We start from the raw sequence: 21,832 nt of genomic DNA, 5'->3' as shown, positions 1-21,832 counted from the left end.
TTACCTTATTTTCTATGCATTTTAAAGGGAAAATAAGGAAAAAAATTGAACAAAAAAAAAACCTATTTCTCCATTTACATCCATCATAGCTTTACAATAAATAGTGCTAACTAGAAGTTAAACCCACAAATTTTCTTTGATTATCCAGCATGGTTATTACAAAATGTTGATTATGTTCCCAGTACACTGTATGGTGACAATATTGTGTTTGCAAATAAAGGTGTCTTTCTTCTGTTTTTTCCTTTCTCACTGTACACTATCGATGTTTACAAGACCTTATTTGCAAAAATAATAGCAATATACCCTCGTGGCATACATATTTAAAAAGCCAAGTTCCTAAGGTGACAATGGGCCTCAACCCTAAAACTCTCTTAACTCTATTTTACTATTTATCACAGTTAAAATGCTTCCACATATGTCTCTTGTAATTATGCTAAGACTTTCCCAAGTTTGATCACAATTTTGAAAATTACTTTATGTTAGATTGAGTTTGTCCCTATCTTTTTTTTTTTTTTTCACTTTCAAAGCTTTATTGTCTTCAAAAAGGTAGCATTACATAGTAAACAGTGAGACAAAACAGGCATAGCATAATATAACCTTAATAATGAACATTATCTTCAAGGTAACTATAAGCATCAGGCTTTATAGTGAACAGGATGGCAGGTTCATAGGTTAGCATTATATATATTCGGCAGTCAAACAATCTGGTGATATTTTAGGCTACGTAGCGGTGTCCAGTGTATATGGAGCTATTGTATCTAGGATGAGTTAAAGGTTTCCCCTACCCCCGACATCAACAACACTATGGATTTAGGTTCCTTCTTGCATCACATCTTTATATTCCTGTGAGTCTTTAAAATCATACCATAATGCCCAAGTTTTTACATAAAGATCCATCCTATCTTGTGCTGCCAGGATTATCTCCTCCATGTCCGCAATTCCATCCACTCGTCTCCACCACATTGCCATAGTAGGCACAGTGTCTGATCTCCAATAAAGAGGAATCAAAGCTTTGGCTGCATTTAGCAGGTGTATCAACACGCATCTTTTGTATGATTTGGAGGAGAAAGGGATCATATGTAGCAGGTAGGTTTCTGGAGTGAAGGGAATGTGGATAGAGGAGATCCTCCGGGCCCAATAGTGGACTTTTTGCCAGAAGGGTTGAATTTTGTCACACGTCCAGAATACATGGAGGAGAGAGCCTCCCTCTTTTGAACATCTCCAACAGTTATCGTTAGGAATCAATTTAGCCTTGTATAATTTATCAGGTGTTTTGTACCAGTGGGTCAAAATCTTATACCCCAGTTCTTGGGTAGTAGTGTTTAAAGAGCCCTTATGGATATTTGTCAAAGCTGTGTCCCATGATTCAGTAGAGATCTGTTTGCCCAGACTCGATTCCCACTTATTTTGGAAGGAGAGAGAGTCGGGCACCTCAAGGCCTAGCAATAGATTGTATAGTAGGGAGACTGTGTGTCGGTGTTGATTTTCGCCTATACAGTGCAGTTCAAAAATTGTCAGAGGTCTGGCTACTTTATGTGTTTTGAGTAGAGAGGAGATAAAACTCCTTAATTGTAAGAGAGCCCAAAAGGGGACTTTTTGATCAGAAGTTAATAGTGCAAGGGAATCCAGGGGTATACACTTGCCATTTGAGATTACGTCTTTTATTCTGAGGTTGCGATTTAGGAGATTGGGGAGGAAGAGCGGGTCTAGACCTGGATCAAAGCTTGGATTGAGCAAAATTGGGGTTAGTGGGCTTGGGTTTGATGTTAGCAATTTGCCCGGTTTTGCTACTTCCCTAAGTGTCAGTAGGGTAGCGGCAACAAGAGGGTTAGTTTTATAAAGATCAGGTGGAGATGGCTTAGAAACCCAAGGTAGGGTGTGTAGCGGGAAAGTGACTTGGGTCTGCTCCACTTGCCTCCAACGCTTTTTAGAGTCAGAGAAACACCATTCCAAGACTCTACTTAAGATTGAGGCTTGGTGGTATTTGCGAAAATTTGGTAGGCCCATGCCTCCATTGAGCTTATCAAGTGACAGAATGGCTTGTTTTAGTCTAGCTGGGCGTTTCCCCCACACAAACAGTGATATTTGTGTTTGCATTCTTGAGAAGAAGGCCGTGGGAATATAAATGGGGATAGCCTGGCTGATGTATAGGAACCGTGGGAGGATGTTCATTTTAACAGAGGCTATCCTACCAAACCAGGACAAAGTGGGTTTAGGGCCCCATCTTTTAAGGTCTTCTACGAGTGAGGTGAGCAATGGCGGGTAATTTAAGTCATATAGTTGCGATAGTTTAGTAGGCAGCTGGATACCTAGGTATTTTATAGAAGTATCAGCCCATTGAAAAGGGAAGTCATTTTTAAGGCTGGCCACTGTTTCAGCAGGTAAGGTTATATTTAAGGCGTATGATTTAGTGAAATTAATTTTGTAGTTTGATAGGAGACCGAAAAGCTTTATTTTGCTGATAAGGTTCGGTAATGTGATTTTAGGCTGGGCGAGAAAAAACAGCAGGTCATCAGCAAATGCTGACACCCTGTGCTCTCCATCTTCCATGACAACACCTCTAATATTGGGATCTTTGCGAATACTGTTCAGGAAAGGTTCAAGAACTGTTATAAAGATCAGAGGCGAGAGGGGGCAGCCCTGTCGTGTCCCGTTAGTCAAAGTGAAGGGGTCAGAGAGGTATCCATTTACTCTCACCCTAGCCGATGGATTGGAGTAAAGAAGAAGTACCCAATTTAACATTTGTGATCCTAGTTCCATATGCTGTAGTGATGCTTTTAAAAAATCCCATGCTATTCTATCGAAAGCTTTTTCAGCGTCAGTGGAGAGAAAAAATCCCTCCACTGACCGCTTGGATAGGAATGAATGAATTCCTATGGCTCTCATAGTGCTGTCTCTAGCTTCTCTCCCTGGCAGAAAGCCAACTTGATCATAATGTATTCTGGACTCTAGAATAGGCATTAGGCGGGTCGCCAAAATCTTGGCGAAGAGTTTGGCATCGTTATTCAAAAGGGAGATAGGTCGGTAGCTAGCGCATGACTGAGGATCTTTTCCTGTTTTAGGTATCACAGCAATGTGAGCCTCTAGGAACTGCTTAGAAGGTGTGGAGTCACTCTTAATAGCATTGAAGGCTGTAAGAAAATGGGGAGCCAGAATGTCAGCAAAGAGCTTGTAGTACTGTGCTGTTAGACCATCTGGGCCTGGGGATTTATTTGGTTTTAGGGAGTTGGTAGCACTAAGAAATTCATCTAAAGAGATGGGGTCGTTTAATTGCTTCCTTTCATCTTCAGAGAGCTTGTCAAGGCCATAAGACTCTAAGAATTTAGTCATTTCCTGAGATCTAAGGTTTTTAATGTTGTCTGTCCTGGAAGGTGTTGGAAGGTTGTAGAGAGATTGATAAAAGGTTTTAAATTCCTCGGCTATTTCGGGAATTTTTACCTTTTTAGTCTGGGTAGAGTCTATCAGAGAGTGGATATTGGTCTTTGATTTTTGGATTCTTAAGGCTTTCGCTAAAAGTGAACCACTCTTGTTGCCGTGTTCATAGAAAATGCCCTTTGAAAGTAAGAATTTGCGTTTCAGGCTATGTGAGAGCATATTATGCAGTTGCTTTCTTAGGAGTGTGAGCTCTTGGAAGGATTGGGCTGCTAATGAGGCTTTGTGCTTTGCTTCAAGGACACGAATCTTGGCATGTAACGTGTTAATACCCGCCTCTCTCTCCTTCTTGGCTTTTACCCCTATGGCAATGAATGTGCCCCTGATAACTGGCTTATGGGCTTCCCACACTGTTAAAGGCGTTGTTTCAGTGTTAGAATTAGTTATAAAGTAGTCAGAGAGTTGGTGTTTTACTCCAGCTATAGCAGTCTTATCTGCAAGAAGAAACAGGTTAAGTTTCCAGGAGTAGGATTTGGGTAGAGCTATTGGAGCTCTCATTACAAAAGCTATGGGTGCATGATCGGCTAAGGTTTGTATCCCAATCTCTGAGGTTTGGAGTAAGACAGCGTCTCTCTGCTGAATACAAAAGTAGTCAAGTCTAGAGTATCGTTTGTGCACTGAGGAGAAAAAAGAGAAGTCTTTTTCGTCTGGGTGTAGGAGTCTCCAAACGTCAATCAGCATCAACCTGTTCAGGTGTTCCTTAACTTTTTTTAGAGCCTGGTATCTAATTGAGGAGGTGCCAGTGGATGTGTCCAAGAGTGGGTTAAGAGGAAGATTAAAGTCCCCCCCTAGGATTAATACTCCCTTGGTGAAGGACAAAAGGCGACTGATAATGTGTTGGAAAAAATTCACCTGTTTGTTGTTAGGAGCGTAAATGTTAGCTAAGGTAACAATCTGGTTTTGTATTTTCCCTTGCACAAAGAGATAGCGACCCTCTGGGTCTTTCATTACTTGAACATCCTGGAAGTCAATAGATTTATGTACTAGTATAGAGACGCCTTTTGCCCTTACTAGGGGAGAAGTGGCGTGGTATGAAGTAGGAAAGTGTTTCAAGTACAGCTTGGGGATGGAAGAGGTGCGGAAGTGGGTCTCCTGCAGAAAACCGAAGGTTGCACCCTCCTTTTTCAAGTATTCTAGAAATTTGGATCTTTTTTCTGGTATGTTTAAACCATTGGCATTTATGGAAATAAATTTCCAGCTCGGCGATTTAGGAGTACCCATTATGTGGGGAGTATAGGTGCAGTAGAAAAAATAGAGAAAAAAGGAAAAAACAAAAGAAAAATGTAGGAGATCCACTCCAACATCCACAAGCATCCCAGAAGATAAAGCGTTTCTAGGCAGATTTTTATATATTGAGTATAGTTGAGTAGGGGGGAGGGAGAATCCTAGATGCGTATATCAAAAAGAGAAAAAGGTTAGCCTATCAGCAAGAAATTAAGTAGGGTTATATTTATATTTTGTGACTGTCGTTAGGGTTTAGTATGCTTTAAGTCACAGTTCGAACTCTAATAGAACTGATCTAATAAAGTCAATGCACTCTTAGAGAAAGAGAAATTATTCTCATGTGTGAGCTCTGAGTTTATCAGAGTTCACACTCTTGAGAGTGAGGTTTGATCAGAGGACTAGGAGAGGCCTCTGTTGTGGGACTAGAAATGCGCGCCAGTAAAACAGCCTATGTCACTACTAATGTGAGTCTACTAGTCACACGTTATATGTAGAGTAGGGTTAACTAGCTGAACAGCTGGAAGCACCCAGACCTGGATTATTGCATATTAATATAAGGAGTCTCTCCGTGGGGTGAGAGAAAGCTATTTGGAGCCGGGGGATTTCTCCCTGAGGTCGGGCAGAGGGGTAGTTAAGGAGATGGTATATGTGAAAAATAAGCTCCTCCGCCCAGCTCCAGGCAGAAGAATGTCCCTTCAGTAGTCGCTCTATATTGTAGCTAACAGAGGCATGATAGGTCAGTCTCAAAATCTAACTAATCTTATTTCACAGCTATCAGGACCTTAACATAGGTGTTAGTATCTCATGTCTAACCGGGAACCAACATGTATTGTTAAAGTGTGTATATAACCTGAACAGGTGTATAACAGAACCTTCATATTTACTATAAGAAATGCAATGCTGTATCATTGTTATGGTAGACCTTAAGCCTCACAATGTGAGTTAGTCCCCATACAAAAAGAGAGAAAAAAGATGATACATCACGTAAATGTCCAGTTCACTCCTTAGTGTCCGCCAATTCGGGGTTCTCATTACGATCGTGGTCATCTCTGTTAGAGTGTTTGCGAGCAGATCTTGTTTTCCTTGGAGTGTTGAGGCGTTGCTTCAATGGAGTAGTGTCGCAGTTGGAAAAGTGACTTTCCGTGTTAATACGGTAGTCCGCGTACCAAAGTGGCAGAGCCGGTTCCACTAGACCCATCGCTGAGCAGAAGTCTTCAAGGCCTGCTGGTGATTTCAGGAGGTGTTCGGTTCCATCCATCGTGGCCGAGAGGGCAAAGGGAAACTTCCATCTATAGCGTATACCTTTCTCGGTGAGGAGCTTCAACAAAGGCCGCAGGGCTCTTCGATTTGCCAAGGTTATTGGGGAGAGATCTTGATATATAGCTATAGTTTGGTCATTGAAAGTTATGTCGTCTTGTCCGCGTGCGGCCTTCATTATGTCCTCCTTTAGGGGGAAAGATTGTAGGCAGCAGATAATATCTCGCGGTGGATCCGCGTCTCCTCCAGGCGGCTTGAGAGCTCTGTGTGCTCTAACAAACTCAATGTGGTGGTCCTTCGGCTTTTGCAGGAGATCGTTGAAGATTGCCATAAGGGCTGAGGGGATCTGGTCTGCCGCCAAGGATTCAGGTACGCCTCTCACCCGAATGTTGCAGCGTCTACCCCGATTGTCAAGATCCTCCAGGTAGCGTTGGTGATCGATCAGTTTAGTATTATGTAGGTTCGAAGTTTTAGTCAGCGCTTTAATAGTGTTATCTCTTTTGGCGCCGACTCTTTCAATAGAGGAAAGTCTATTAGCAATGGCGGCAACATCCTCTCTTACCTCCGTTATAGCAGCGGCGAAGGTGGACTTTATCTCTGCCATGAATTCTTTCATGTCGGCATACGTGACTGTATCTTGCCTCTTTGCAGGTCGCCATAGTCCTGTTCAAAGGAGTCTCTGGAGGATTGTGAGTCAGCTGGGGAGGCAGCTCTCGTCGGCGCCATGTTGGATCTCGGCGTTGCGGCCTTCTTGGATATTTGAGAACGAAATATCTCCGATATATTGCCTCGAAGTGTAGTTTGAAGCGGTTTTTGCGAGCGTGGGTTATTTAGGGACTTGGGTCTGCGGCTCATTTCAAAGATAGTGTCCCCACGGAGGTCCTATGGCTAGAGATAGCTGTGTCTGGGTGCGGAGCAGCTCTCTCAGGCGGCCATCTTCATCGCGCGTCAAGCCACGCCCCGTCCCTATCTTAATTTTTATGTGTTGTGGGTCCAAATCTTTGAGAAACACCAAAATGTATTTTACAATTTATCACGGTTAAAATGATACCACATGTGCTTCACTTAGTAATAAACTGGTGGTGCACTCTCCACAACTACACTGGACATATATTTACATCCAGTTGTCATTAAGTGGTTAAAAAGAAATAAATGTCAGCCTCCGTATCCCTCTCACTTCTGGTTCCCTTAAATGGCCCCAAATGTTACAATAATTTATTAAAGAAATGTCACTTTACCCAAAAATTAGTCTAAATAAGATTTTTTTTGCCTAATAAGGCAGGGGTCACTCACTTCTTCAAGGAGGCCTACATCAACTCAACACTGTCCTAATCCTTTCTGTCAATAACTTCTTAATGCACCCCCTCCTTCGTGTCACCAACCCCTCCCTCTAGATTGTAAGCCTTTGGCAGGGCCCTCTCCCCTTGTGTATCATACATAACTGTGTGCACTTTACCCAGAATTTGGAACTGGTAATTTTTACCACTCCAGTTTATGATCTGGTATGTACTACTATCTGCATTGTGTTGTGTATCTTATTGCTATTGCCTGTATTGTTGTATCTATGATTTGTTACCTGTATTGTTCTGTCACCCCAGTTATTGTCTGTAATCCTATTTATTGTACAGTGCTGCGTAATATGTTGGCGCTATATAAATCTAATAAATAATAATAATAATAATAATAATGATAATAATAAAGGGGTCACACTCACATAATGTTTCCAGATGCACAATCGCGGTGAAGTGGGAGCAATGTGCTTTTTATCTGCTGCTTTTTTTTCCGTACATTACGTGCAATTCCCAACAACCAACAGTCAGCTGCTCTCAGCTGGCTGTCGGCCAACACTGCAGATTCCTCCGCTGAAAAAAGATGCTGTTTTCCCGCAGACTCAAGTGTGACCCCTGGCTAAGGGCTCTTTCACATCAGACAACACGTGCAGGAGCTGTTCTCCGGCACGCTTTGAATAGCCTGCGGCGTCATCGGGATGCTGCCGTGCGACGCAGTCGGCGGCAGTATCTATTAATTCACCCGACGGGAAAACGCTGGCTCCCGAACCGCAACGCACCGAAACGCAGCGTCTGGTGTGAAAGGTAAAATGAAAGTTGAAATGCTAAGTTTCGACTTTGCGTCAAAACGCGGGAAACGGGCTCTAGTGTGAAAAAGCCCTAAGAGAATGACCACTTCCTGTGCTGCTGGTTGGCTGATGGGGCAATAGAAGGAATGACACTTAAAGGAAACTTGTACTGAGTAAAATTATTTAAAATAAACATATGAGGTAACTTCAAATGAACACTAAATAGTTACCTTGCCATCAGCCCCTCTCAGAAGCTCACCATTTGCTTCTGACAATGATCCCTTCCAGTTCTGACAACATTTTGTCAGAATTGAAATATATTAGTTGCTGTCAGTTATGTATCAGTTACTGTCAGTTATAGCTGAGTGGACAACTGATGTGCCCGGTAATGTCTATGTTTCCCTATGGCTCCAGTGGGCGATGTTACAGTTTAACAGTGTGCGGACCAGAAAGCGGTTATGGGGTAATGGCCATTTTCAAAATGGAGGACGGAGAATTCTGTCGATCACAGTGGACATACAGGACGCGGGAGAGGAGAAAAAGATTGATAAGTAGACTACACGGGAGGTAAGTATGACTTGTGTATGTTTATTTTGACTTTTAAATTTTCAGTTCAGGTTTTCTTTAAGGCCCATACACACGGCATACATTTGTCTGTACTTGTGAGGCAATGAGAAACAGACAAGAGACAACAGCATATTTATGGCACTGACAGTTCGAGTTGGCGACAGTTGTACACAAGTGACAACAGAAAGCGTGATGACACAATGGCAGTTGTCTGCCACAGACTACATATAGTAGTACTGTGGTAGCGACACTGCTGTCTGTAGAAGACTTTCATACACACGACAGGACACCAACAGACTAAGCGACAGTTCGTGAGACAAAAGTCACAAGAGATTCACCAGTTGAATCGCTCAAACATGGCTGTGTCTGCAGACCGTCTGCTGACAGTCTGTCGCTTGCTGTGACCACACAAAGAAACCGTCGCACAACACATGTCTGTACAGACATTTGTATGCCGTGTGTATGGGCCTTTACATCCTGCTGTTCTGATCTGACTGCCATCTTGGGTAGTTATTGGCGGAGAATCCTCTATCCCACTCCCACCCACTTAAAAAGAGTGGGAGTAACAATGCATTTAAAGGACATCTGTAGCAAGAGGTATGTGGAAGCTGCCATATTTATTTCATTTTAGGCAATACCAGCCCTGCTGATCCTCTGCCTCTAATACTTTTAGCCATGGCCCTGAACAAGCATCAGGTGTTTCTGACATTATTGTCAGATCTGACAAGATTAGCTGCATGCTTGTTCCTGGTGTTATTTGAACACTACTGCAGCCAAAGAGATCAGCAGGGCTGCCAGGCAACTGGTATTGTTTAAAAGGAAATAAATATGGCAGCCTCTACATACCTCTCTCTACAGATGTCCTTTAACGAAAACGGAGCTTGTTATCTGCATCTGGAAGCTGGGATTCTGTGTCCTCTGGCAATTTCTTTCAGAAGCAGAGAGAGGCTTCACTCCTTCCTTATTTGCATTGCTGTAAGTTGGGTGATGAGTCACTGAGCTCATTCTTGTGGCTCAGAAAGGCAGGAACTAAGGATGTGACCCGATTAAAGTTCTAGAAAATACCAGATTTTTCTGACTATAAACTGTTCTGGACTATAAGATGCATCTAGGTTTAGGGCAAAAACCAGGGGGAAAAAAATACTAAACCTGGTGCTTCTATGGTGCAGGGGCATCGTATGAATATTCCCCCCCAATTATTATGTCCCCCTTGTACCTCGTGTCCCCCTCTGTGGACCTGTGTCCTTGTTTGTCCTGTGTCCCCCTTCGCCCCCTTTGTGTCCTCTTTTGTCCTGTGTCCTCCTTCAGCACAGGGGGAGTAGAGGAGGACAATTGCACACAGATAATACAGGGAGTCCCCGACATTGCGGAGCCGTTCGTATCGGTGGGCAGTCATAATTCAGGGACTCCCTGTATTAGGCATATAAGATGTAGTGACTCCTTCTCCCCACTATTGGGGAGAAAAAGAAGTGTGCCTTATATTCTGAAAAATACTGTATATTGAGTATACTATAAAGTATTATTGAAGTTTATTTGCAGGTGATCTGAGTCTTGCTAGAGATCCCTTGTAAAGTAACCAACCACAGCAACTATCATCAGTTATCAGACCTCATCAGTCAGGCAGTCATCAGCCCCTCATAACACACAGATAACCCCCGCCCCCCTTTCCGTGGGGCACAGAGCAGAGCAGGTCATACCGTTTCATCATTGCATATGGAATGAATCTGTGTGCCAAACATGACAGCTGTGAAGGTGAAGAAGAGGAGACCCTCGAGGAAAAGGAAGATCATGAGGATCACCGTGATGGGTGGACTGAAGCTGCTGCAATCTGCAAGACAACAGACACTGAGCTGTCAGCCATACTATTTCAGAAAAAAACAAAACCACATACATAAGTAGATAAATACTTGCTCTACTTACATAACATATGTATTGCACTGTCCGTGTTTTGATTTTAGTGATTTTTCTACAGTAAAAAAGAGAAAATCCTTCTTAGCATTCCCCATTTTAACTGTGGCTATTATGAAGCCAATCCTGACGTCCTATCCTCCCTTAAGGCCCCATACACACATCAGACCATAGTCTTTGGAAAATGAAAGATCACAGACCAATCTTACCACCCTTCATGTAGTATGAGAGCCATACTCTACACAGTCTTTTCTATGGAGCTGAACTCCACATCAGAAAAAAAATCTTTGCAAGATGCTGCACACACAGATGCTGTACAGACACAAAAGATCAGTATCTGCAAAAGATCTGTTCCTGCCAAAAATCCATTCCTGCAAATTGCAATGATAGTCTATGAGATCTGCAGATCATCATACACACATGATTTAACTGACATTCATCTGCAGATCAAGCAGTCATCTGCAGATCTGAAAATCCATCCTGGTGGATCTGATCTGCAGATGACTGTCAGTTAAATCATGTGTGTATGATGATCTGCAGATCTCATAGACTATCATTGCAATTTACAGGAATGGATTTTTGGCAGGAACAGATCTTTTGCAGATACTGATCTTTTGTGTCTGTACAGCATCTGTGTGTGCAGCATCTTGCAAAGATTTTTTTTTCTGATGTGGAGTTCAGCTCCATAGAAAAGACTGTGTAGAGTATGGCTTTCATACTACATGAAGGGTGGTAAGATTGGTCTGTGATCTTTCATTTTCCAAAGACTATAGTCTGATGTGTGTATGCACCTTTACTCTCCTCTGCCTGATTTGCTTGCCGTTCATTATAGTAAGTGCATTGTCTCAGCATGAGAAATATTGGCCAATCAGAGAGGAACAGAGGTGTGGGAGGGGAAACCAGGAGGGAAAGAGGCTTCAGCCAATCAGGCTGCATTAGTTAAGTCTGAGGGGAAATAGAGAAGCAAAAAAGGACAACCCAGCATGCCCTACAACTTCCTTTTTGTGTACCAAATAAGTCAGGTAAACTGGGGAATGATCATTTATCAACAAGAAAAGTACCGTATATACTCGCAAGCAAGCCGACCCGCATGTAAGCCGACCCCCAACTTTTACCTGAAAAACCAGGAAAAAATGATTGCCCCCCATATAAGCCGGGGGTATGAAATGCTGGCTGCGTGATCCCCCCAGTGTGTCCCAGCATAGCTAGTATAGTGCCCAGTATAGCTAGTATAGTGCCTAGTATGGGTAGGTAGTCCCCCAGTATAGCTAGTATAGTGCCCAGTATAGCTAGTAAAGTGCCCAGTATGGGTGGGTAGTCCCCCAGTATAGCTAGTAAAGTGCCCAGTACGGCTAGCATAGTGCCCCAGTACGGCTAGCATAGTGCCCCAGTACGGCTAGCATAGTGCCCCAGTACGGCTAGCATAGTGCCCCAGTACGGCTAGCATAGTGCCCCAGTACGGCTAGCATAGTGCCCCAGTACGGCTAGCATAGTGCCCCAGTACGGCTAGCATAGTGCCCCAGTACAGCTAGCATAGTGCCCCAGTACAGCTAGCATAGTGCCCCAGTACAGCTAGCATAGTGCCCCAGTACAGCTAGCATAGTGCCCCAGTACAGCTAGCATAGTGCCCCAGTACAGCTAGCATAGTGCCCCAGTACAGCTAGCATAGTGCCCCAGTACAGCTAGCATAGTGCCCCAGTACAGCTAGCATAGTGCCCCAGTACAGCTAGCATAGTGCCCCAGTACAGCTAGCATAGTGCCCCAGTACAGCTAGCATAGTGCCCCAGTACAGCTAGCATAGTGCCCCAGTACAGCTAGCATAGTGCCCCAGTACAGCTAGCATAGTGCCCCAGTACAGCTAGCATAGTGCCCCAGTACAGCTAGCATAGTGCCCCAGTACAGCTAGCATAGTGCCCAGTATGGCTAGTATAGTGCCCAGTATGGCTGGGTGGGTAGGTAGTTAGTGCCCCTCCCCGCCTACCCATACTGGCACATGGCTCGCAAGCAAGCCGACCCCCCAACTTTTGGGCCAATTTTGAGGGGTGAAAAATTCGGCTTGCTTGCGAGTATATACGGTAATAGTGATTTTAACTTTTGGATTGCCTGGTTAGCATCCTTATTACTTGTTTACCAGATAAAAATAAAGAATTTATATTTGATTTTATGCCCGACAGTTACTTTTTAATGACCACAGGGCTTTATCAGCTTTATCAGCCTACGGAGACTGATACTACACATCTTCCTGGGTTCTCAAACTTGTGGACTGCTGGCCACAGATACTGCCACAATCTCCCTGAAGAAGCAAGTACGACCTACGAAACGTCTCACAAGTGGAGAATTCTTTGTCTTGATAAAATCATTTTTCAAAAATAGACGTAGCTGGAGGCAAGTTCACCACCAACTCCATTTTAAACTGGTTTTAGCGTATTTTAATCTTGTTGGCGCTTTTGGTTGACCAACTACTACATTGCCTTTTAAAATGAGGACCACAATAACAGCCTCCATCTTCCCATGACAAGAGATTTATAGCATCTCACACAAGTTAGTACACCTCTCACATATCTGTAAATATTTTATTCTATCTTTTCATGGGACAACACTGAAGATAGGACACTGATACAATGTAAAGTAGTCTGTGTACAGCTTGCATAGCGGTGTAAATGTACAGTTCCATCAAGATAACAACACACGGCCATTAATGTCTAAACCGCTTGCGACAAAATTGAGTACACCGCTAAGAGAAGAATGTCAAAATTCTGCCCAATCAGACCTTTTCCCTCCATGGGGTCATGTGACTCGTTAGTGTTACAAGGTCTCAAGTGGGAATGGGGCGCAGGTGTGTTAAAAATAAAGAATTGCAGCTCTACATAAAAACGGCCAAGGCTATAAGAAGATTGCCACCACCCTAAAACCACATCACTTGGCATAGGACGGATCTTCCGTCTGAAATGGCAATTGTCCGTCGTGCCTAAGTTGCTGAGATGTGACCAGGGATGATCGCTGCTGCTGTGGTCGGAGAATGAGCAGTTACTTACATTAGGCCATCCTAAGACAGAATGCTGCTTTACTCAATGATGTGCTGTTAATAAATGCAACACCAATTTACTCCGCTGCTGGTCAAAGTTTTTTTGAAAATGGTTACTCTGTATCTAATGCTGGGTACACATGTTACGGTTTTTCGTGCGATTCTCCGACCAGATCGTTTTTTGCGGCACGATTTTGCACTCGATTCTGTGTTTGATTCTCTTATCTTCATTCGTTTTTCTTATCTTTTTCCATTCACCGCTGTGAGAAATCGAGCATGGAAATGATTGGGAGCAATATCTGACATGACGGATTTCATCTATCGGATCCATCCATCGCACGAAAAAACGTAACGTGTGTACCCAGCATAACCGCCTGGACCATCGCAATCACTCTTTGTTAAAGAGACACTGAAGTGAAAAAAATTCTGATATAATGATTTGTATGTGTAGTAAAGCTAAGAAATAAAACATTAGGAGCAGAGACATAAGTCTAATATTGTTTCCGGTACAGGAAGAGTTAAGAAACTCCAGTTATCTATGCAAAAGAGCAATTGAGCTCTGCAGAGAGCTATGTCTTCTGAAGCTTGTTATCTCAACTGCAGTCATTGTATTGTTTTTTTCTTCTGCAGAGGACAGGTCAAATGTTCACTGGCCTGCTCTGTAAAATCATTTAGAATGCTGAGTAGTGTGTAAACTGCAAATATTAGAAAATGATGCAATGTTATAATAAACACTATATAACTGAAAATAAAAATATGAGAATATTTTCTTTGCTTCTAATGTTCTAGTAATTTTCCGTACTACACAACCAATTCATTATATCATATTTTTTTTTTCGCTTCAGTGTCTCTTTAAGGGTTAATGAAATTGTGTCTGAACCTACGTTAGAGCTGAACTCAGATGCACCAGAAAACACCCCGCTCCCCGCAGCCTGACACTTACCCGTCCACTGGCCCCGGACACAGGTGACCAGCTGGATCCCACACAGGATCAGTGCATGGAGAGAAATCAGTGCTATGTACATCTAGAAGAGGAAGAGGAGAGATATACGTAATGAAATGGTGTGAAGCACAAAATCGAACCATCATATAAAAGTGTTACTACATTAAAGGACACCAGTGCTGAAGATAGTTAGAACAACGAGGGGAGCAGGCTTGTATAGGAAGCTGCCCTGCTTCTCTGTCCCCCTCCTTTCCTACCTAAATGCGGCAGCCTCTTCCGGGTCGGCAAATTAGTGCACAGACGCTGGAAATCTCCTACATTGCGCTGATGGGAGCGCACTGGGCATGACGTCACGTTTACATCATGCACACTGCGCTCCTGGCCCCGGGCACTCCATGTAGGACGCCTGCGCAGTAATGCCCCGACCCAGAAGAGGCTGCCGGGGGGGCATTTAGGTGGGAAAGGAGGGGGACAGAGGAGAACGCTCCCCCGACCATCTTCAGGCTCTGGTATCCTTTAAAGCAGAGTTCCCCAACCCTGTCCTCAGGGCCCACCAACAGTGCCTGAAAACCACAAACATGCACAGGTGAGGTAATTAGTGTCTCCAGAGCTGATTCGCTACCTCTCTGGATTTCCACAAACATGCACAGGTGAGGTAATTAGTGTCTCTGCAGAGCTGATTAGCTACCTGTGTGGATTTTCCACAAACATGCACTGTTGGTGGGCCAGGAGGACAGGGTTGGGGAACACTGCAAAAGGACAACCATCACGAAAAATTGTAAAATTGAAAATATAACGGGCACATTACACATTAGGGGGGGGGCAGTATTGGGGGTGCCATCCCATTTAATGCTTGTCCTGATATCGCTCGCCATTAGCGCCGCGCACCCGATTGAGTGAGATGGCCCTACATCTTGCAGCAAGACCGACCGATTAATGCAGTTTAATTTGGCCTGAAATTAGTTGCACAGTCAATGCACAATTACTGTCACACGCAGGGATTGGGCGGACATTTTGTGGACAAGTGCTGTACAGACACAGCATTAGACTAGAGGCTAGCAACCCATCCGTTGCTGTGAAGGGGGGGGGGGGGGGGGGAGTTGGCACAGTGAACAATGGAGCAGCCTGTGGCAGGCGGAGAAAGGAAAATATCACGCAGGCAATGTTGTCACCCAAAATCAGACAGGATGTATCTTTAGGTGACCTCGGGGGTAGCTGTACACACACTAGACTCTCAGTGGAGATGGTTGTGAACAGCCTCCTTGGCAGAGTGTCATCTAGCAAGTGTACCTGGCTTAACCTTCTCCTAACCAAACACTCATTCTTCACACAGGAAAGTATACCTATATCTACAAAGAAAGTTATACCAAACATATGCTAACAAAAAAAAAAAAAAACATACAAAATTTACATTACACAAAAAGCTAAAAACGACCTCCAGCATAAAAATACAGAGCTTGCCATCACAGGCTCTCTTAATGCTGCAGGATAAGGGGGGTCTCAGGGATATATACGCACCTGATCCAACATAAAAGTATTTAATCCTGAGACCCCCCTCTCCCCCCATCATTAGGAAAGCCTGTGCCGCACTATGACTAGGCTGTCATGCTGATCCTCTGGCTCTAATACTTGTATGATCTTTGGTGATTCAAGTTATTTAGCAGGTATGGTAAGCTGGGGATCAGCATAATGCAATGCTGCCTCTAGTGAAAGGATTACATGAAATGCGCAGGGCGACTCACAGTAAAGAGGACGAAGAACCGCTGATTCTTTTCGCCCACGCAGTTGTTCACCCACGGGCAGTGGTGGTCCATCTTCCGGATACACCGCTTGCAGATACTGAGGATATGGAACACAGAAGTAAGGGATGAGCATGACATTGAGAAGAAAACTGTGCTGTAGAGTTCTGCACAGCATATTCTCCCGACGTTGTATTATACAAACAAACACAAACATTTATATTGCGGTTTTCTTCTGGCGGACTCAGCGCCACTAGGACGCGCTCTATAGGAAGTAGCAGTGTTAGGGAAACTTGCCCAAGGTCTCCCTACTGAATAGGTGCTGGCTTACTGAACAGGCAGAGCCGAGAGTCGAACCCAGGTCATCTGTGTCAGAGGCCTTAACCATTACACCATTCAGCCACTGCTGGATGATTGCGGTTTCATTCATATATCTCCCTCTGGTCTTTTTGGTGCTGTGATTGGCTACATGCTGCATGTCTCCAAGGAGCACTGCGGGTAATGTGTACGTCCCCCAGGAACCCTTTTTTATTGAAATAGGTCTTTTTACAGTATGTTTCCCCCCCCCCCCCCCCTTTTTTTTCTTTTTCCCTAGTCTGAGTGATTTTGCCTAACTGCAGGAACTGTGTAGTGCCAGCGGAATTGTGGGAAGTTTTTTTTTTTTAAACTACAGTAACAAGCTTATCTCACCATGCGAATAACAAAAAGCTTCCCATTTTAGATAAGGTACGGACTCTATGGGCAGTAGGTATCCTGCCTCTCTTTGAAGAGTTTACACTGTGATGTAAAGAGAACCAGAGACGAAGCACCCTCATGTATTTTACCATATATATCAATAGGAACAATACAGTAAACACCTACTCTGCTCTTTGTTTCATTCTTCACTGGTTAGTCTGCCTGTTATCAGCTGAGATAATAATCCCCCACTGAGCATTCAGTCTAGGTTTGACCTGGAATCAACATATAGCTCAGTCAGTTTTCTGTGATGTCTTTTCAAGTCCAAGCCCGCCCGCTCCTGGCTCTGCTTTCCTGCTATGTATCCTCGTAGCAGGAAAGCAGAGCCACAAGGGGGCAGGCTTGGCTTTGAAAGGGACTGTGTGGGAGGGACAGTAAGCTGTGGCAGTGGGGAGGGAAGATTAACACTGGGCTGGGTTTGAAAAAAAAAAAAAAAAAGGCAGAAATGGTATCTCAGAGAAACAGTAAAGATGGAAACCAGCAGCATTTCTTATTAGATGAATTTTTGAAAAAAAAGTTAGTATGGAGTTTCCTCCCACTTTCAGGCATTTACAAGAGACCTATAAGAGTGTGACCGGCGGGTTCTTACCTGCAATGATGCGCCCGCTCCGGCTTAATGCTGCAACATTTCGGACACTTGTAGATGACTTCTCCCGGCTTGAGCTGTAAACTCTCCATATACTCCTTAGTGGCATTTCCCTTGGGCACAGCCCCCTAAAGTCACCCGAAACACACCAGAGATCATCACAAGGATGGGAACTGATTCATTACTATTAGACTGTATTGACATATATAGTACTTCATTTTTCAAGAATAGATTCAAAGGAATTGGACAATCAGCATCACAAGTCTGTATGTCAGCTGAATACCGATTAATGCTGGTACAATATAATCTTTTTTATAGTAAACTCTGGTATAGTAAAACTTCGGGTATAGTAAACTACCATATTTTTCAGACTATAAGGCCCCGTTCACATTACAAACGCGGACGGGCGTGCGTGCGGAACGCAACGCGTATGAACGCACGCCATCCACGTTTGTATGCGTTGCGTGGCTGATCCCATTCAATGAAAGTGAATGGGACAGCCGCGCGTTTTTGGAAAAAATGCGTGCAGCATGCGTTCCCGGACCAAAACTGGTCCGGAACACATGCAGTGTGAACATCAGACAGTGCAGTCTATGCACTGTCTGATGTCGTGCATGTCGGCCTCCAGCACGCGTTCCCAAAACGCGGCTGAAAACGCGTGCAGTGTGAACGAGGCCTAAGACGCTCATGCCCATAAGACGCACCGAGGTTTAGAGGACAACAACCAGGGGAAAAAATATATACTAAACCTTGTGCATCCATGGTGAAGGGGCATCTTGTGGATTATGCCTCCTTGTACCTCTTAAGTCTCCCTGTGTTCTCCTCGGACCCCCTTGTGTCCTCCTGTATCCCCATCTGTCTTCAGGACTGAAGAAATGCATAGAAACATGCACCCTGTATGTATTTAGAGAGTTTAGCCTGTTTAACCACTTGAGGATCGTAGGCCAGGGATGCTCAAAAAAACAAACAAAAAAAAAACCCGTATTCGGATGAAATCCGAATAGGTTTTATTCGGATTTTATCCAGGCAATTAAAGCACCTGTGCGGTTGGGGGTTAATCTTACCCATCAGACGGCTTCTTTGATCTGTCCCTTGGCGCCTCCCAGGCTCCCACGATGGATTCCAAGCCGCGGTCACAGGTTTAAAAAAACACTTCCTCCTTCCGGGTTGAAGGAGGAAGGGTTTGTCACGCGACGTGCTTGTAAAGCATCGTGGGAGGCGACGTGGGACAGATCAAAGAAGCCGTCTGATGGGTAAGATTTAACCCCCCCCTCGCCCAACCGCACAGGTGCTTTAATTACCTGGATGAAATCCGAATAAAACCTATTCAGATTTCATCCGCTGATCATCACTGCCGTAGGCTTCTATAGAATTGATCAATCAATGTGAAATCGATTCTTTCAAATCAGCAAATTGATCGATTTTCAGTCGATTTTGATCAATTTGAGCTATCTCTGACAGGATGGAAAATCTAGGTCGATCTGCTGCTAGCAGCAGATCGATGGCCCATAGAGTTGCATTGGATCTAATAATGTATTTAGATTGGTTTTCTATAGATTTCCAATAGATTTCAGAATGAAATCTATTGGAAATCTGTTCCTAGTGTGTGGCACACATCAGATTTCTGTCAGATTCCACTTGACAGGCATCTTACAGAAATCTATCTGATGGTCGAATGTGCTGCAAATCTATCAGTGTATGGCCACCAGTTAATTCCCCCTCATTTGTGTCTAATCACAATCTGATCTCTCCCTGTGTCACATGACTGCCTATGGCAACGATTGGCAGATAAGGCCATTTGAAAGCAGAGGAGGTTAACAATATGTCGGCTTCCCTGAATCAGGAAGTAGAAACAGTGCAGATTTACTGCATCGTATCAGGTGTAACAAAGACATTTTTTTGTGTTAAGGTTATTATGCTATTGCGTATCATTTAGAGCAGAGAGGGCATTCTGAGTTCACGTCCGCTTTAATCTGACAGGACTAAAGATGTCGCCATTTTATTTGAGAATGTAAATCATGGAGAGTAAAGATTCTGCAATGGGCAAACACCGACTAAAGTTATAAATGAATGCTGTGTAAAGAAGAAAAAAAAAAAAAAAAAAAGCAATTTTATGCATGACATTCTTTTCACTTGAGTTCCGGTTTAAATTTTTAAAGACTGCGTCATGCCAATTGGCGTCAAGTCCTGGGGCTGGTTCTTGCAGGATCGGTGCGCACATCTGTCGCGATGTACTGGGGATAGCCGTGTGACACGGCTGTCCCCCCTGTTGCTGCAGAAGTGATCCGCTGTCATAAGCCTATGACAGCTGATCACGCTGATTGGCTGGCGGGGGGGAGGAAGGGGGGGGGGGGGGGGAGATTATAAAATGAAAAAAAAAATTGTAAAATTTTTTAGCAAAATAAAGAAAATATTTATAAAAAAAACAAACACACCAGGGGGGCCATCAAACCCCTCCAACAGTGAGCTCTGTTGGTGGGGAGAAAGGTGGGGGGGATCATTTGCGTGCTGAGTTGTGCGGCCCTGCAGCGAGGCCTTAAACCTGTAGTGGCCCATTTCTCAAAAAAAGGCATGGTCTTTAGGGGGTTAAACACTGCGGTCCTCAAGTGGTTAAGGCAATCAGATTCCTGGTCAGGGAGTAATTAACTGTGTAATAGAGATTGTTTAATCAACTTGCACTACTGAAGGTGCCCATTAAAGCACACTTGACCCGAAGTGAGTGGGATATGGAGTTTTCTAGATTTATTTTCTTATAAACAATACCAGTTGCCTGGCCTCCTGCTGATCCTCTGCCTCTCATACTTTTATCCATAGTCCCTGAACAAGCATGCAGATCAGGTGCTCTGAAGTGAAGTTTCAGGTGCGCTTGTTTCAGGAGCGTAATTCAGACACTGCTGCAGCCGAAGGGATCGGCTGGGCTGCCAGGCAATCTGCATTGTTTAAAAGGAAATAAATATGGCAGCATCCACATCCCTCTCTCTTCAGATGCCCTTTATGGTGCAATTTTTAAGGATCATATTTTTGATAAGGTCAATCCGATGGGAAATAAATTATGGTATTTAATAGATACACAGCATTTAAGAATCCAACGTGAGATCGGATGAATGAAAACAATCTGCCACACTGACAATTGTTTACACTCAAATGAACTTTTTAACATATCACTGCTCTAATTAAACTCCCTGGCGTTATATTTCCAGATTTAGGGTCTAAAAGCCATGCAATTTTTTTCACAAGCTTTTAGACTCTAAAAACAAAACAAAAAAAAAACAAACAAAAACATCACAGAGATAAAACTCACTCAGGCACGAGATTACCGCACTGAGCTGTAGATTTCCATCCCAAGCCTGACTCGGGGTTACCGCTAAAGGTGGTTAGATAAAATCACTAGTTGTAATGTGTTAAGATCCAGATTGAAATCCTTGTTCAAAGGAAACCAGAGACTGTGTTCTACCAAGATTTTTTATTTTTTATTAACTTATCCGGGATTTCCTCCAGCCCCATAAGCATGCCTGAGTCCCACACCGTCCTGCGGTCTGCAGTTCAGCCCCGGTAACTGGCTCAGTCACATCAGTCGGGGTCTTCTGCGCATGCATGGACCTCCCCGCGCGTGCGCTGAATACCCCGACTGAGCCAGTTACTGGGGCTGATCGCGGCTGAACGGCAAACCGTGGGAGGTGGGCGAGGGACACATCCATGCACATGGGGCTGGAGGAAGCCCCAGGCAAGTAAAAAAATCTTGGTATAATACCGTCTCTGGTATGCTGGATACACACGGTGCGTTCGTGCACTCGATTTTCCCGTCGATTCCCGTCGATTCGTTTATTTCCAACATGTCCGATTTGGATTTTGATGGATCGTTAGGTCGATTCGCATGCAAAGTATGCCGAATCGACCTAACGATCCATCGAAATCCAAATCGGACATGTTGGAAATAAACGAATCGACGGGAAAATCGAGTGCACGAACGCACCGTGTGTATCCAGCATTACACTTTAAAATGTGAGGTTGCTTAATAGCTTGGCTGGATAATTAAGGACCTGTAAAGGACAGTCTGGATTTTATGGCCCGCTGGGAGTTATCGCTCAATTTCTATTGTTTATGAGTTTATGCATTTACAAACTATGCAGACACACCTGTCTGTGCATCCAAATAGTCTGCTTCTTTTTTTTTAACCTCCCACCTAATTTCTGGCCCTAATTTTGATAAGTGTTGTATTTACAGACGGCTGTGCGTGAACACCGAGATCTCAGCCAGATCCCCTATCAGATAGATCCCTCTCCTAATGTGATCAGAGCAGGATCTTTTGCCTGCCCACACACTGCAGACAGATTTCCAG

At 43.9% G+C, this 21,832-nt stretch overlaps 1 protein-coding gene across 2 annotated transcripts in view; it reads right to left on the bottom strand.

Moving 5' to 3' along the window:
* The window catches only part of ZDHHC7 (zinc finger DHHC-type palmitoyltransferase 7), a 70,990-nt gene that overhangs the window by 14,373 nt on the left and 34,785 nt on the right, over nucleotides 1-21,832 (bottom strand). For both annotated transcript variants that reach the window (XM_068260616.1, XM_068260617.1), the window contains exons 4-7: nucleotides 17,497-17,621; nucleotides 16,176-16,272; nucleotides 14,434-14,515; nucleotides 10,255-10,385 (exon numbers count right to left, since the gene is read on the bottom strand). In XM_068260616.1, coding sequence (XP_068116717.1) covers nucleotides 10,255-10,385; nucleotides 14,434-14,515; nucleotides 16,176-16,272; nucleotides 17,497-17,621 — 435 coding nt within the window. The remainder of the gene's footprint in view (nucleotides 1-10,254; nucleotides 10,386-14,433; nucleotides 14,516-16,175; nucleotides 16,273-17,496; nucleotides 17,622-21,832) is intronic.

The sequence above is a fragment of the Hyperolius riggenbachi genome, chromosome 11 (genome assembly GCF_040937935.1).
Source record: "Hyperolius riggenbachi isolate aHypRig1 chromosome 11, aHypRig1.pri, whole genome shotgun sequence".
Taxonomy (NCBI): domain Eukaryota; kingdom Metazoa; phylum Chordata; class Amphibia; order Anura; family Hyperoliidae; genus Hyperolius; species Hyperolius riggenbachi.
Note: the sequence above shows the minus strand (reverse complement) of the source record. Positions and strands in the feature narration are given on the sequence as shown.